The sequence below is a fragment of the Osmerus eperlanus genome, chromosome 9 (assembly GCF_963692335.1).
Source record: "Osmerus eperlanus chromosome 9, fOsmEpe2.1, whole genome shotgun sequence".
Lineage (NCBI taxonomy): Eukaryota > Metazoa > Chordata > Actinopteri > Osmeriformes > Osmeridae > Osmerus > Osmerus eperlanus.
The window spans coordinates 1707152-1724727 of NC_085026.1; the positions used below are offsets into that span (position 1 = coordinate 1707152).

Here is a 17576-nt window from a genome sequence, read left to right on the forward strand (position 1 = left end):
TAGCACACACACACACTCCCTTATAGACTGCAAGCAAATTGCTAAATCACTGCCAAGGTTCCCTGAAAATTATTTTGGGATTTCGATTTTTGGGCTTTATTTGTGTGTATAGAGACAGTATGAGATATAATGGCAGTGAGAGAGAGAGAGGGGAAGACATGCAGGAAATGGCAGAGCCAGAACTGGCCCTGCCCCCCCTGAAAAAGGTCATACACACTAATAAGACATTTAAACGCAACCCACTTGCATTACTAGCACATCTCCCAGTGGTGTTGGTGAGAGGGAATGGTCGAGTTTACCATGCATCTGAAGGATTCAGAGTAGGTTAGCCAACCCAGGTACGTGTGTGTATTTCAGAGTGGGGTGGAGGACTCTAACTTTGCGTATGAGCTGCTCACGGAGCTGACCAGAACATTCCTGGCTTACGCTGATGACGTCAGGGCTCAGGACTCTGCTGCTTACGCTATGCAGGTACGCTAGCACACACTAACACCACATGCCGACTGCTGGTCCTTGAATGTGTGTGTGTGTATATGTTCATATCTTGTGTGTGTGTGTGTGTGTGTGTGTTATAGGAGCTGCTGTCCATATTTGAGTGCCGTGAGGGCCGTAATGACTCCCCGGGCCGACGGCTTTGGAGAAGATTCCCCGAGCAGGTCCAGGAGATCCTGGAGCCCCACCTGAACAGCAGGTATATGTACACACACACACGCCCAGTGACTCACAGTCATATATACACACACATACACACACACCCAGTGACTCACAGTCATACAGTTAGGTCCATAAATATTTGGACATTGACACAATTTTCATCATTTTGGCTCTGTATACCACCACAATGGATTTGAAATGAAACAATCAAGATGTGCTTTAAGTGCAGACTTTCAGCTTTAATTTCAGGGTATTTACATCCAAATCAGGTGAACGGTGTAGGAATTACAACACATTTTATATGTGGCCCCCCCCTTTTTAAGGGACCAAAAATAATTGGACAAACTAACATAATCATAAATCTAATTGTCCCTTTTAATACTTGGTTGCAAATCCTTTGCAGTCAATGACAGCCTGAAGTCTGGAACCCATAGACATCACCAGACGCTGGGTTTCGTCCCTGGTGATGCTCTGCCAGGCCTCTACTGCAACTGTCTTCAGTTCCTGCTTGTTCTTGGGGCATTTTCCCTTCAGTTTTGTCTTTAGCAAGTGAAATGCATGCTCAATTGGATTTAGGTCAGGTGATTGACTTGGCCATTGCAGAACATTCCACTTCTTTGCCTTAAAAAACTCTTTGGTTGCTTTCGCAGTATGCTTCGGGTCATTGTCCATCTGCTCTGTGAAGCGCCGTCCTATGAGTTCTGAAGCATTTGGCTGAATCTGGGCAGATAATATTGCCAGAAACACTTCAGAATTCATCCTACTGCTTTTGTCAGCAGTCACATCATCGATAAATACAAGGGAACCAGTTCCATTGGCAGCCATACATGCCCACGCCATAACACTACCTCCACCATGCTTCACTGATGAGGTGGTATGCTTTGGATCATGAGCAGTTCCTTCCATTCTCCATACTCTTCTCTTCCCATCATTCTGGTACAAGTTGATCTTGGTCTCATCTGTCCATAGGATGTTGTTCCAGAACTGTACAGGCTCTTTTAGATGTTTTTTGGCAAACTCTAATCTGGTCTTCCTGTTTTTGAGACTCACCAATGGTTTACATCTTGTGGTGAACCCTCTGTATTTACTCTGGTGAAGTCTTCTCTTAATTTTTGACTTTGACACAGATACGCCTACCTCCTGGAGAGTGTTCTTGATCTGGCCAACTGTTGTGAAGGGGTTTTTCTTCACCAGGGAAAGAATTCTTCTGTCATCCACCACAGTTGTTTTCCGTGGTCTTCCGGGTCTTTTGGTGTTGCTGAGCTCACCAGTGCGTTCTTTCTTTTTAAGAATGTACCAAACAGTTGATTGAGCCACACCTAATGTTTTTGCTATCTCTCTGATAGGTTTGTTTTGATTTTTCAGCCTAACGATGGCTTGCTTCACTGATGGTGACAGCTCTTTGGACTTCATATTGAGAGTTGACAGCAACAGATTCCAAACACAAATACCATACTTGAAATGAACTCTAGACCTTTTATCTGCTCCTTGTCAATGAAATAACGAACTCCCATGAGGGAATAACATACACCTGGCCATGGAACAGCTGAGCGGCCAATTGTCCAATTACTTTTGGTCCCTTAAAAAGGGGGGGGCCACATATAAAATGTATTGTAATTCCTACACCGTTCACCTGATTTGGATGTAAATACCCTGAAATTAAAGCTGAAAGTCTGCACTTAAAGCACAGCCAAAATGATGAAAATTGTGTCAATGTCCAAATATTTATGGACCTAACTGTATATACACACACACACATACACACACACCCAGTGACTCACAGTCATATATACTCACACATACACACATGCCCAGTGACTCACAGTCATATATACTCACACATACACACACACACCAGACAGTGACACACAGTCATATATATTCACACACATTCACAAACCTATGCTACCCCTCTTCCTGACACGTACAGGTACAAAAGCAGTCAGAAGGTGGTGAACTGGTCAAAGCTGAAGAAGCCCATCTACCTGAGCAGTCGAGGCCGCAAGTTCTCTGACTGGTCTGCTACCTGGGCTGGATACCTCATTAGCAAGGTGAGCGAGCCCGAACGCCCCGAACGTTCCCAACCCTTAACTACGGTGGCCCTGAAGTGCAAATCACAGCCACTAACATGAGTGCATCCCCCAAATGAAAACACTCCCCCCAAATACGAGTCAACTCCCCCCAAATAGGATGACTTGCTCACCTCCCCCCAAAGGACACGCTCCCCCAAATGGGAAACGACATTACATTAACTCAAAACGGAAAGGGTTGGTACTACACTTCGTTGCTGAATGGTTGCAGTAACTAACAAGAAATTGATCGACAGAAGTACAAAATGCAATAGCCTGACAGAATTACGTGCACCAGGACATTTACGCCACAATGACAGAGTTACGTGGACCAGGATAATTGTTTGGCTATCAATTTTTATGTTTAACACGCAATATATACTTTTGCATAAGTAGCCTACTATTTGCTACATGCTTCGATAGCCAAACAAATGTCCTGGTGCACGTAACTCTAACCCCTAATATTATAACCCTTAAAGGCAGGGTAGGTAAGTTTTGCGAAACTAGCAATTTTGTCTTGAGTTTGAAAGGGTCCAAGTGCCCCCCCCCCTTCCCCCCCTCAAAGCCACTCCCCCAAAACACATGAACACGCTGCGCTGCCTGACTACTGCCAGGAGGACGACAGGCAAGTAGCCTATCCAATTATTGTATGCGGTCCGAACACAATGATTGGACGTGTTTGTTTCAGTCCACAGAAAAGGTATCAATTTTAGTTTAGTTTACTGTAAGAGCATTTTATTTATTGATTGCTGTCAGGATGAGAAGTTTATTTCAGAATATTTATGACAAAAGGTGCTTCTCAAAAACAAGACCTACCCTGCCTTTAAAGCCTAGTGGTTAGTGTTGTGAAGAAGTTGCCCCTGACCTGTGGTGTGTTGAGGTGACCTGACCTGTGGTGTGTTGAAGTGACCTGTGTTGTGTTGAGGTGACACCTGACCTGTGGTGTGTTGAGGTGACCTGTGGTGTGGAATGTTCCAGGTGAGACATGAGCTGGCCAGCAAGGTGTTCTCCTGCTGTAGCTTCATCATCAAGCACGACTACAAGGTGACCATCTACCTGCTGCCCCACATCCTGCTCTACATGCTGCTGGGATGCAGCCCCACACAGCAGCAGGAGGTAAAGCACGCACGCACACACTGTACACATGCGCACGCACGCACATACACTGCACACATACACGCACCGTATACACACGCATAGGGCACTTGATTGGTTATAGGCAATAGCCACTTAATTATGCAATTATTCCACCCGCATGGTGGAACCGATCTCTCCGACTTCATTGTGTGAGCAAGATACCCAATTATTTACATTTTGGAAGCATTAGACAATAGCATTAGACCATACGCTTGTGCCTTAGCTGGTACCCCAGAGCATTAACTGGTACCATGGAGCCTTTGTGGATCCTTGTTTGCGGCCCCATACTGTACACGAGCGAGTGCTGTACGAGCACACTCTGTACACATGCACTTACACACTACACACACCCTGCATGAACACACGCTGACATTTTCCTACCTTACGTAAAAAATAATTTTACTTCTCTCTCTCCTTCTTTCCCCCCCACCACCCCACTCCTGTTCTCTTTCTCTCTCTCCCCGGGCTCCCTCTCTCCAGGTAACAGAGGAGATTTTGGCAGTGTTGACGGAGGGCGACACTCGTGGGGGGTTGAACCAGGAAACGGCCTCCAGCCTATCACAGCTCAGCACTCAGACTGTGTTCAGCATGCTGGCTCACCTCACACAGTGGACCAGACACATCCTGTCCTCCAGACACACTGGTGAGACACATACACCCCCTTTCCACCAACCCAAACCTGGTTCTGGTTTTGTTTTTAGCCAGTTCACACTTGGTTCAACTTGCTTACCTTCTAAAAACAGGTTTTCTTTTCCTATGGGCTAGAGAGGCCGGCTGCATACCGGCCCTTAAATTACCTGAGTGAAAAAAGGGGTGTCACACACAACACAACACACACATAAATATACCTGGCACACTGAAAATCCTCATATTGCTCATTCATACTAGACAGGGCACATTTAACACTCACCCGTGTGTGTATGTCTGTGTGTTTGCGTAGAGAGTGTGGAGTACCAGAGTGTCGTGGCCTTCCTGAAGAGTATCCCCCAGGACATGTTGGCCAAGGCCTCGCTGCGCTCCAAGGCCTACACACGCTCCCTCATGCACTTCGAGGCTCACATCCTGGAGAACAAGGAGAACGTCCAGGATCACCTCACCTTCCTGCAGGTCAGAGGTCACCACACAGTATTGTGTGACACTGATTGACGCTGATTGGTCAAGCTTTACCTAAACGCTCTCTGTGATTGGCTGGTCATAGACACTGTATGCGGCGATGCACGAGCCGGATGGAGTTAGGGGTGTGAATGCCCTGCGAAGGGAGGAGCCTTCGCTACGGGAACAGATCCTGGAGCACGAGAGCATTGGTTTGCTGAGGGACGCAACTGCATGCTACGACCGCGCCATCCAACTGGAGTCTGACCAGGTACACACACAGATATTTTTATATTAGGGCAGTCAAGAAATACTTTTTTATCGACATTAATCGCATGATTGTCCAAAGTTACTAGAAAATAATCACACATACTCTACTTGTACCATTTAACTTACTGTACCTGCGTTAATTTGAGTCAGATGGCTGAGCGGCTAGGGAATCGGTCTATTAATCAGAAGGTTGCTGGGTTGATTCCCGGCCGCACCAAATGATGTTGTCCTTGGGCTAGGCACTTCACCCTGCTTGCCTCGGGGGAATGTCCCTGTACTTACTGCAAGTCGCTCTGGATAAGAGCGTCTGCTAAATGACTAAATGTAAATGTAATTTGTGCTAACCCGTTATTATTGTGTTAACTTTGAGAAACCCTCATTTATACAGTATATGTATATACTGTATATATACACACATTAATGTGCATGGACAGACGTAATTGCATTCAGTCCTTTCTATCTGTCTCTATCCCTCCTTATCTTTATATATCTCTTTCTCTCCATCTCTCTCCATCTTTTTCTCTCTCCATCTTTTTCTTCTCTCTCTCTCGTTTTTCCTTGTCTTCCCTGAGGGTTTCGGTTGGTTGAGGGGCAGTTCTATGGGTGTATGTGAAGCCCTCTGTGACATGCTTGCGTGTAAAAAGGGCTATACAAATAAATGTTGATTTGATCTAGATTGGACACTACCATGGGGTGATGAGCTCCATGCTTGGTCTGGGACAGCTGTCCACTGTCATTACCCAGGTCAATGGTGTACTGGCCAACAGGTAACACTTATACAAACAACCTGCTGTTGTGACTTTTGAAATGTGCGTGGTGTCCCAACTCTTTTTTCTTCTGTGTGTGTATGTCCGCACAGGCCCAAGTGGAAGTCTGATCTGAACACGTACAGGGTCGAGGCAGCCTGGAAGCTAAGCAAGTGGGACCTACTGGAAGACTACCTGAGCTCAGGTGAACACGCAGATACACACACAGACCCACACACTCAATCATTCCAGAGAATATTGTACAGTGCCAAAAAAAACAAAAAAGCTGTCATGTTGATACATGTATGCCATGTATGTCTGTGTCACCAGACCGTAAGTCCAGTTCGTGGGGGGTGCGTCTGGGCCAGATGCTGCTGTCAGCTAAGAAGCAGGACTCTGAGAGCTTCTACAGCCAGCTGAAGGTGGTGAGGAAGGAGCAGGTGGTGCCTTTGTCGGCCGCCAGCTACGAGTGTGGCACCTATCAGAGAGGCTACGAGTACATCGTCAGGTGTGTGTGTGGGCACTTCATAGATGACCTTCTGTTCTATTGTTCCTTGTTCTGAAGGTGGAATGTTTTTGAGACTCTAAGTGATGTGTGTGTGTGTGTGTGTGTGTGTGTGTGTGTGTGTGTGTGTGTGTAATGCGTATGTTGTCTGTGTGGTAATCATTTATGGCTATATTCTGTGGGTGTGTAGGCTGCACATGCTCAGTGAGTTGGAGCACGCATACTCAGACCTACAGAGGCAAAAAGGAAGCTCCGCCTCCAGCCCGCTTCTGCTGCCTCACCATTGGCCAGATCGGCTGGAGATGACCCAGAATTCGTTCAGGGCCAAGGAGCCAATCCTGGCCCTGCGACGTGCCATGCTCAGCCTGAGCTCGAGGTGAGGACAGCCACACACACACACACATTACATTTACATTTAGTCATTTAGCAGACGCTCTTATCCAGAGCAACTTACAGTAAGTACAGGCCGGAATCGAACCTGCAACCTTCAGATTACTAGCCCGATTCCCTAACCGCTTAGCCACCTGACTCCCCTCCACACACACACGAACACTCAAAAATATTAGTACATCCACACACATACAGTAAATGTACACATACAGTACAGTCACACACATACACCAACACATACAGACTAACTGTCTCAGAGACCGGTTTCATGAAAATGTTAAAATATTTCATTTTTATGTTTCTGTAATACTGTAATCCCAGAGTGATTAAAATGATAATTGTTTTATATGAATTAACTTTAAAAGATTAAGACTTATAAAAGTGTCAAAAATATAATGCTTGTTTAAGTTTCATTTTAGAGTGTAATGGGACATTATGATTAGAGTGCAGTTCATTAAGTGCATAATCAGGACATTGTGGGTCAGAGGAAAGACATGCCCCACATATCATTATTCAGCATGTACTCCAGGAAGGCACACACGGTCAAATGTTTTTTTTTCGCTTTATAATGGTTTGTTGTTTGTTGTGCCTTTACATAAGTAAATGTGACATGTTTTATGTACCTTTGATTTCAGCACGGACAATGGCAACATATACTTAACCCTTGTGCTGCCTTCGGGTCACATGACCCAAAGGTTCATAACAAACCACCATTGTGTTTACCCAATTTTACCCAATACAAAAACAAATACAAATAGTTTTCTTTTAACCTTCACAATGTGGGGGGTCTGAGACAGCCCGACGGTTAAAAGAAAATGCTTCACTTTGTTTTTGTATGCGGTAAAGTTGTCGCAATACGACGGTGGGTCACAATGACTGATGGGTCAGAACGACCCGAAGAGAACACAAGGGTTAAAATGAATCAGACGTATATTTTCTTGCTTCACGGTGTCCACTGTTGATAGAGAGAGAGAGAGCTCAAATAAATCTTCAAAAGACGTGTACGATACATGGCCATTACATGGCCATTTAAGAAAAACACAATTGGTCAGAGAAACTATACAAAACTGTAGACCACGAATTTGAAAAACGATGAGCTCTTTAACCATGATACTTAGAGAAGACCTGGTCCCTAAAGTTCCTGTGTGTGCATGTGCCAGGCCCCAGAGTGAGCAGCTAGTTGGGGAGTGTTGGCTGCAGAGCGCTCGTGTGGCCAGGAAGGCAAGACACCATCAGACAGCCTTCAATGCCCTCCTGAACGGAGAGAACACACACCTGGCCGAACTCTTTACTGAGAAGGCCAAGTGGCTCTGGTCCAAGGTAGACACATACACACACACACACAAACACACTAACCACATCAGATCATGTCTGTTTGATTAATCTTCCCTAGATATGGATGATCCTATTAACATGTGCAGACTATTTCAAACAATCAGACTGAACCCAGAACCTGTTTGTATCCTGGCGTCCTTTCTCTGTCTTTGTGTCCAATGTATGTGTGCGTGTACTAATATCGTGTATGTGTCATGTCTGTGTGTCCTGCTTGTGTCCTGTGTGTGCGTGTAGGGGGATGTGCACCAGGCCCTGATAGTGCTCCAGAAGGGCGTGGCTCAGTGTTTCCCAGAGACCCAGGCCCTGACAGACCCTCGCATCCTGCAGACCAAGGGCAAGGCCATGCTGATGGTGGGTCGCTGCATGGAGGAGACAGCCAACTTCGAGTCCAACGCCATCATGAAGGCCTACAAGGTACCTTGTGTCTACCCTACCACCTTCCTACTGCACTCTAGCCTGGTGCTTGAAGCAGATCCATTTTTGGATCAAGGCTCCTCTCTTCTAATGGGTGTATTCATCTTACAAATAATAATAATTTAATTTTTTTATGAAAGCGCTTGCAGGCAGCTGCACATTCTAGTGTCTTCGACAGTAAGTAAAAATCACTTGAAATTGCCTTACTTGCTTAACAGTGAGATAGCAAGCCAGCTAGCTAATACAATTTGTTACTTTGACTAATAACTAATTAACAAGAACCAAAGTCATAAGGTCATGTTTTTTATGAGCAGTTACAATCACTTCTCTTAGCAAAGTTACACATTTTATTAGCTAGCTGGCTTGCTATCTCACTGTTAAGCAAGTAAGGCAATTTCAAGTGATTTTTACTTAATGTTGAAGACGGTAAGTAAAAACACTTACGTGCGTGAATCAAAAAGCTATTTGTGTGTGGATCGCAAAAGAGCGAAAAGAATGTCTCAAAATTATGTTTTTCAAAAGAAGGATTGGATGCGTGTATTGGGCGATCCACAAATTGATTTCGATTTCAATGGTCTCTAAGCGGGCTTTGGTCGGTCGTCTCCCCAACGTGACGTCATGCAATGCATTGTGGGGGAAAGACGAATCATTGCAAAAAGTAGCTACTTTTTTGTATTATATTCCGTTTTGTGACACCCAACAACATCAAATACAATGGATAACAGTTTAAATGTTTATTACCAACAAGCAAATAGCGCAAATTCGTTGGAAAAATTTACCTGCCATATGGCCTTTAAAGCTACAGACACAGAAACAGCGCGTCCTGAGGAAAGCTCATTGTGGGACTGCTCATAGTGCCTGTAATTCTGCACCAAGGCTGAATTTCGGGATAGAGACTTCAGATACAGTATTAAAGGGACCACTAAGGCCTATATAAAAGCATCCAAAACAGCATGTCATGGGATCTTTAAAGTAGGCTACACACGTTCCGCATTCTGACACCTCAGCGTCTGCATGGGTTGTACCAAGTGACAGAGTTCTCCCCTCCCAAATGGAGTTGGTTGGGTCCATAGCCCGTCTTTTCCAAAATGTTTTCTCAGATAGGCTACCGATATCTGTGCCGGGCGGCCCTACCGTAACGATATGCGTCAGGGAGGGTGGATGGGAGCAGGGCCGGAGTGATGGCATCACTAGACAAGGTTTTACCAATTGAAAAACGGCTATGTTTATTTTACTAAATGTTTTGCTCGCGTGCTATGCGGGCTCACATTACATGTGTAAGTCCCTATCTTGCATCACATCAAACCCATACGTCCTAGGTTGGGGCTAAGCCCCGAATGTTTACAACGTCTGGCTCCGTGCCTGATTAACACTCGGATCGTTAAGCAGTCTCAAATGGTATCAATATAAAAAATAATACGATCCCTTTCTGTAATCATGATACCCCCCACAAAAGTTCACTGCACCCCCAGTCAAAGCAGGCTGCATCCGGCCCTGTTTGGTATACAAAAAAAAGTGGTCCGGTCTTGATCCTGAAACTCCCAGGCTGAAAAGTGTCCCCACTCCGGCCCTGGAGAAATGTATCAATGAAACAATGTAAAGTGACTAGTGAGAAATGTATCAATGTCCATTCAGAAGCCTGATGACCCTAGGATAGTAACTATTGTCCAGTCTGCTAGTGCGAGACCGAATGCTACGGTAGCGCCTTCCAGAAGGCAACGGGGTAAAGAGACTGAAGGATGGGTGGTAACAGTCTCTTAGGATCCTGCCAGCTTTCCTGAGGCATCGTGTGTGGTAGGTGTCCTGTAGGGCTGTGAGCTTCCTGCCAATGATTAACTCAGCAGACCGGACCACACTATGTAGGGCCTGTACAGAAGGAAAAACTATTCACAACTGGATGAGGTGAGACGTGCCATCCTTACAGAGCTGCGTGGACCAGGGCAACTATTCGGCTATCGGACTATGTGGCAAGTACTTCAGCAAAAACACAAGCTACGTGTTAAACGACACATAGTGATGAGATTGCTGAAGCAACTCCACAAGGAACGGATGCGAGAACACACCGGAGGTTTGTGAGGCGTACGTATGTAGATGGATACGATAAGCTTCTCTCAAACGTGACTTCAAAGTGCGTATACTCATCCTGATGTTGTGTGATTGGTTGACAACACATCAACTATCACGTCGTAGGTCTACCCTGCATCAAAATAATTCTAGGTATCTTCGGGAGTCTTGTTTGCAAAATAGGTGCTTTTCCGTGTTTTTCACCTCTCCTTCCTGTTAAAAGACAGATAGTCCATCTGTCCAATCAGGAGGGTCCGTCCTCTGCTATTTAGGCCCTACCTTTTCCGGTAGAAGTTAATGTTGTTGTGTTTTATGATTTGTTGAAGTGTTTTCCTATTTGCCGTTTTGTTTTCCTATTTGCCGTTGTGTTTAATGATTTTTTTAAATGTTTTCCTATTTGTTGTTGTGATTTGCACTTCAGGGCCACCGTAAGATTGTTACTTTAACATTAACACAGACTACAGGACCATTAACACCAACCATTAAAGACTAAAGACCCATATACACATGCACAGAACTTTTTCTTCCTTTATATGGTTTTTTATATTGAGTTGATTCTGTGGTTGTTTGTTTAGGTGGTTGTTTTCTATAGCAATTTTTAGTGGTTGTTGTTGTTTACATTGAAGTTTGTCATTTACGTTGTTGTGTGCCAGGATGTGACAAGCCTGCTGCCGGAGTGGGAGGATGGGAACTTCTACCTGGCTAAGTACTATGACAAGGTCATGCCCACAGTGACAGACAAAAAGCTGGAGAAGCAGGGGAACCTCATCCGCTACATTGTCATCTTCTTTGGGAAGTAAGTGGAGATGCATTTAAATGAACCCCATTTCCCAGCTTTGAATGCACGTTTCCAGCTTCAGAGAAAATGGTCCTTAGAATTCACAGTTATTCGCCCGAACGTCGGATTTTGCTGGGGACGGTTTTGTTATTCAACACAGCATAGGGAAATCAAAACACAGCAACCATATCATCCAGCAGCGCCAATAAATAACCAAAAACATACAGCTGCAATTAAAAATATTCACAATTTTAAAAGCAATTACCACTAAATAGACCCTCCAAAATGATATTATTTGTATTGTTGTAATTGTTTGTGTTGCTGTTTATGTTGTTGTTGTTGGCATTTAAGTTTGTTGTTTAAGTTGTTGTGTGCCAGGATGTGACAAGCCTGCTGCTGAGTTATTTGGTTAGTCAGTTCTTAGGCCTAGTTTCTAAGTCTAGTTCCTAAGCTCATCGTAAGTCTGGCTGCTGTATTCCTCCCTGCTGTGTGCTGTCCTCTCCAGAGCTCTGCAGTTTGGGAACCAGTACATCTACCAGGCCATGCCCAGGATGCTGTCACTCTGGCTGGACTTCGGGGCCCGGGTGTACGAGCAGGAGAAAGGTGGGTGGCTCCGGCCCCTGGAGGGCTCTGGTTCTGGGACTTTCTGAAGGGAGTTCACCTTGACTGTTAGGGTTTCATTGCGTGTCTCATCATGACTCCAGGTCCATGTCTCTTCAAGGTTGTGAGGCAGTCAGTCGGGGCTTCTGGTTTTAACACTGTGCGTGTGCGTGTGTGTGTGTCAGTGGGGCGTACGGACCGGCAGATGCGCGCAGAGCTGGGGAAGATCAACGCGGTTGTGAGCGAGCACTGCGCCAACCTGGCGCCCTACCAGTTCATCGTGGTGTTCAGCCAGCTCATCTCTCGCGTGTGTCACTCCTGCAACGAGGTGTTCGCCGTGCTCATGGCCATCGTGGCCAAGGTCCTCCTGGCCTACCCCCAGCAGGCCATGTGGCTCATGACTGCTGTGTCTAAGGTCTGGGCTCGAGGAATGTCCCACTCACAAAATCTCGCACACACACACACACACTCATACATTCTTTATCTTTAACCAACTCCCACGTGAAATCACTAACTTTGAAATTCAAATGTTTTGTTCATCACAATCAGTTCTATGTGTTATACATAAACTGTGTTTTTCTCGTTTCAAGTTTATATCAGGTGTGCATTAACAGTCGTCGAATATTAAATGCTTGCTCTCCGTGTGTATGTGTGTGTTGCAGTCGTCTTACCCCACCCGTATGAACCGCTGTAAGGAGATCCTCACCAAGGTGGTCAGTCTGAAGGAGTCTCTCCACAAGTTCATAGGAGATACCAACAGGCTGACCGACAAGCTGCTGGAGCTCTGTAACAAGCCGGTACACACACCACGCCAACACACACACACACCACGCCAACACACACACACAGATATTACATAACATACCCACAAACAGGACACCCGCATACAGCTGCACGTAATCACTGTGTCCCATATTCAACGTGTTTGTGTTTTGAATTTACCCTGTGTGCGTGCTCTATTAGGAAAAGCAGTACATTTACACCAAACACCAACTACACTAGTTGGATCTTAACAAATAAGTTGCTACTACAGTGCCCATAAAAAGGACTTCTTCAAGTTGTATTTTTTTACAACAATGAATGTGTGTGCGCTCGCTCGCTCCAGGTGGACTGCAACAACACCACCCTGAGCATGAGTGTCCACTTCAAGCAGCTGAAGCGCCTGGTGGAGGAGCCCTCCTTCAGCGAGGTCCTCATCCCCCTGCAGGCGCTCCTCATCCCCACCCTGCCCTCCACCAGCGGGGCCAGCACCAAGCACGACGCCTTCCCCGGCCGCTGGGTCTACCTGGCCGGCTTCGAGGACACGGTCAGTGTCTGATCCCTGTGTCGGTTTTCACCGTCGGTTGCGACCTGGTATGGTGGGAATGTGTGTGTGTGTGTGAGAGATGAAGGAGGGGATTTTTTGGTAATAAATGCGTCATTGCGTTTGTCTGTCATAGTCCTTATTACCTAGGTTACCAGGTTCTGTGCTTTAAATGTAGTAGTGTGTGTGTGTAATGAGCTCGTGTTCATTTTTCTGAACGTGTATGTTTGTGTTGGTTAGCAGTTTCTGTGCTTTCGATAAAGTTGTGTGTTTATGTGTAGGTGGATCAGTGTCCATTTCTTCTGAATGTGTGTGTGTTTCAGGTGGAGATCCTGGCGTCTCTGCAGAAGCCTAAGAAGATCAGTCTGAAGGGTTCAGATGGACAGAGCTACACCATGATGTGCAAACCCAAAGATGACCTGAGGAAGGACTGTAGGCTTATGGAGTTCAACTGTCTCATCAACAAGGTAGGTGTGTGTGTGTGTTCAGACGATAACCAAGGACTGGACTGCTTACTTGCATGTGTGTGTTTTTTTGAACGATAACCAAGGACTTAACTGCTTGTGTATGTGTGTGTGTGTGCGCGCGTGTGTGCGTCCAGTGCCTCCGTAAAGACGCTGAGTCCAGACGGAGGGAGCTGCACATCCGTACCTACGCTGTCATCCCCCTCAACGAGGAGTGCGGCATCGTGGAATGGGTCAACAACACCGCAGGACTGAGAAATATCCTCCTCAAGCTGTACAAGGAGAGAGGTACACACACCCCCACCAAAGGGCGTAACTATGGTTTAGACATTGGGGGGGTCCAAATGAATACCCTTCCCCATATTTTTTTTTGTTTGTGTTAAGTGCATTTCCTACAATTCTATATTTATATATGAAAATTCGCACATTTAGAACATAGTTTCGAGGACTACATTGACCATTTGAATTCACATCTAAAGGAATAGTGTAATTTCTCAGAGACAGTGACTGCCCCTCCACTTTGTTTTGGTGAGTTACTTACTGTCTGGAAAAAAACGCGTATGCTCGGCTGCCGGTCCAGTTTTCTACGCTTTTTAAGTAACCTTAAAACCTCCATTACCTCCTCTCCACCAAGTTAACTGATGTTACTTTCTAGTGTAGTCTCACATTCAAATTTCTCACCTGATCACCTGCATGTCCAGAGCATGTCCCTGTCTGGCCACTGCTTTCAGCATGCCTGTCTCTCTCCTTGTCTCTCTGTGCTGCCTGCATTGTCACATTTAGCTCGGTATCAAGTTACTTACTGTCTGAAAAAAAATGCGTATGCTTGGCTGCTGGTCCAGTTTTCACCGCTTTTTAGGTAACCTCAAATCCTCCATTACTCTACCTCCTCTCCAACAAGTTAACTAACGTTACTTTCTTTGCTCTCAACTGACTGACGAAAAAGTGTTAGGTTACCATGACAACGCAGAACGACGCAAGGTGGATTCAGACAAAAATACACAAGTGTACAATTAGGAGGGGGGGATTCACTCACTTTTCTTAACAAACGGAAATAAATTGAAAACCGAGACCGATCCATTGACAGGGTTCATAAAAGGAGAACATATATTTTACATATTTTATGCTGTATATTGGGGGGGGACAGATATGTATTTTCTCAATATTGGGGGGGACACGAACTCCCCAAAGAATGTGTGGTTACGCCCTTGCCCCCACCGACAGACACACACACAATTGGACATAACTGCACCAAAAAGAATACGTAATTCTTCTGTCTGTGTGTGTGTGTGCTCGTGGGTGTGTGTGACCCAGGTATCAGCATGTCAGGTAAGGAGTTGAGGAGGATGGTTCTTCATAAGACGGCAGCGTTTGAGGAGAAGCTGAGTGTCCACAAGGAGCTGTGTTCTCGACACCCCCCTGTCTTCTATGAGTGGTTCCTCCGAACCTTCCCCGACCCCACCACATGGTACGACCCAAACCAGATGAACTAAATCACCACAGCCGTTGACTTTCCTCATAGAGGGTTTATTATAATGTCCAGTATTGTGGAACCCCTATTCTAAATCACATTATTATTATTATATGTGTGCTCCTCTGTGTGTTTGTGTATGTGCCTTGCATGTGTGTTGTATACGTGTGGTGTGTGTGTGTTTGCATGTATAAATGTGTATGTGTTTGTATATATGAATGTGTGTGTGTGTGTAGGTACAGCAGTCGCTCAGCATACTGTCGCTCCACAGCGGTCATGTCCATGGTGGGCTACATCCTGGGGCTGGGAGACCGTCACGGAGAGAACATCCTGTTCGACTCGCTCACCGGAGAGTGTGTACACGTCGACTTCAACTGTCTCTTCAACAGGGTGTGTGTGTGGAGGTTTCATCATTTCCATCTGGCATCACTGTCATTTACATTTAGTCATTTAGCAGACACTCTTATCCAGAGCGTCTTACAGTAAGTACAGGGACATTCCCCCGAGGCAAGTAGGGTGAAGTGCCTTTCCCAAGGACACAACGTCAGTTGGCATGACCGGGAATCGAACTGGCAACCTTCGGATTACTAGCCCGATTCCCTCACCGCTCAGCCACCTGACTCCCACTGTCATGTTGCCCATCGGCTCTATCTTTATCTTTACCCCCTCTTCCTCTCCCCCTTCCTCCCCCTTGTCTCCTCCCCTCTCCTCCTCCAGGGAGAGACGTTTGATGTTCCAGAGGTGGTTCCGTTCCGTCTGACCCAGAACATGGTCCATGCCATGGGTCCCATGGGCACAGAGGGCCTGTTCAGACAGGCGTGCGAGGTCACCCTCCGCCTGATGAGGGACCAGAGGGAACCCCTCATGAGGTGTGTATACACACACACACACATATACATGGTTCTTAAAAATACACACATGTACACGGACATTTAAGTAGTCCCACAAATTACCTGAAATGGTACAAAGGTACACTGTAACTTGCCAAAGGTAAATAGAAAAGAAAATGTTAATATTTATTGTAAAAATAAACTAAAAACTAAAAAGTTTTGTTTTATGAAAACTGAAGAATTACTTGCATTTCAGAGTTATACACAAAGGCCTCTTTCAGGGAACACGTAATGGGTCAACAACCTAAGGCCTGCACAGATCCCAGACCTAAACAGATCCAACAAACCTAAATTGTACTATCCAAAGCCTGCGGTCAAATGCTCTACCATTGAGCCATCTTACATCTTGTTACTCATGTGGTTAAAACATTCAGTGTTGATATTGTTGATATAAAGGTCACGCATTGCATTCCATCCTCTCTCAAACACTACCACACTAGCAGCAGCAGTACAGAGTTGTGTTGTTGTCTCTGCCAGTGTGCTCAAGACCTTCCTGCACGACCCTCTGGTGGAGTGGAGTAAGTCCTCCAGGGGGCCCGCCACAAAGAACCAGGCCAGCGAGACTGGAGAGATTGTCAACGAGAAGGTACTTGTGCACACACACACACACACTCTGGACAAAGTTTGTTCAAACTGACGCAAATTTGACTTGCAATGAGGATATTGTACTTCTTTCTTACCTCTCTCTCCCTATCTGTCTCTTGTTCTCTATTTTCTGTCTATTTCTCTACCTCTTTCTCTCTACCTCCCCCCTTTCTCTTTCTACCTCCCCCTCTACCTGTCTACCTCCCCCCTCTCTCTCTACCTCTCTCTCCCACCCCCTCCCTTCCCCCCCCTCTCTCTGTCTACCTGTCCCTCTCTCTCTTCCTCCCCCTCTCTACTTCCCCATCTCTGTCTACCTGTCCCTCTCTCTATACCTCCCCCTATCTCTCTCTTCCTCCCCCTCTCTCCCACCCTCCCCAGGCTAAGACCCATGTATGTGAGATCGAGCAGCGCCTGCAGGGGGTGATAAAGAGCAGGAACAAGGTCCTGGGCCTGCCTCTGTCCATCGAAGGCCACGCCCACTACCTCATCCAGGAGGCCACCGATAAGAAGCTGCTCTGTCTTATGTACCTGGGCTGGGGGCCCTACTTGTGACGCGCATGCACACACATAAACACATACACTCAGAAACGTAAACACATGCATGAATACATACATGCATGTACATACATGCTTTTTGAGAGGCTGAATTCTTTGTAAACTGTGTTACATTTAGGTTCTGATCTATTCTGTCCTCGGGAACAAGTGTTGTATTGCTTCACATTCTGTAACATATCTATTCTGGAATAGATATGTGTGTTTCCTGCACTCATAAATTGTGTGATATTTTTTGCATAATTCCTGTGTTGGCG

At 45.8% G+C, this 17576-nt stretch overlaps 1 protein-coding gene across 1 annotated transcript in view; it reads left to right on the top strand.

The window, feature by feature from the left end:
* The window catches only part of atr (ATR serine/threonine kinase), a 33459-nt gene extending 15897 nt beyond the window's left edge, over positions 1–17562 (top strand). Inside the window, exons 24-48 of the mRNA XM_062468797.1 lie at positions 358–471; positions 576–691; positions 2585–2705; positions 3702–3839; positions 4341–4503; positions 4801–4967; positions 5059–5223; positions 5898–5989; positions 6082–6173; positions 6299–6476; positions 6664–6849; positions 8024–8183; positions 8433–8612; positions 11330–11472; positions 11960–12057; positions 12240–12469; positions 12717–12851; positions 13160–13360; positions 13681–13824; positions 13959–14109; positions 15136–15289; positions 15529–15682; positions 16010–16161; positions 16660–16768; positions 17146–17562. Coding sequence (XP_062324781.1) covers positions 358–471; positions 576–691; positions 2585–2705; positions 3702–3839; positions 4341–4503; positions 4801–4967; positions 5059–5223; positions 5898–5989; positions 6082–6173; positions 6299–6476; positions 6664–6849; positions 8024–8183; positions 8433–8612; positions 11330–11472; positions 11960–12057; positions 12240–12469; positions 12717–12851; positions 13160–13360; positions 13681–13824; positions 13959–14109; positions 15136–15289; positions 15529–15682; positions 16010–16161; positions 16660–16768; positions 17146–17319 — 3717 coding nt within the window. The 3' untranslated portion in view covers positions 17320–17562. The remainder of the gene's footprint in view (positions 1–357; positions 472–575; positions 692–2584; positions 2706–3701; positions 3840–4340; positions 4504–4800; positions 4968–5058; positions 5224–5897; positions 5990–6081; positions 6174–6298; positions 6477–6663; positions 6850–8023; positions 8184–8432; positions 8613–11329; positions 11473–11959; positions 12058–12239; positions 12470–12716; positions 12852–13159; positions 13361–13680; positions 13825–13958; positions 14110–15135; positions 15290–15528; positions 15683–16009; positions 16162–16659; positions 16769–17145) is intronic.
* The last annotated feature ends 14 nt before the right edge of the window (positions 17563–17576 follow it).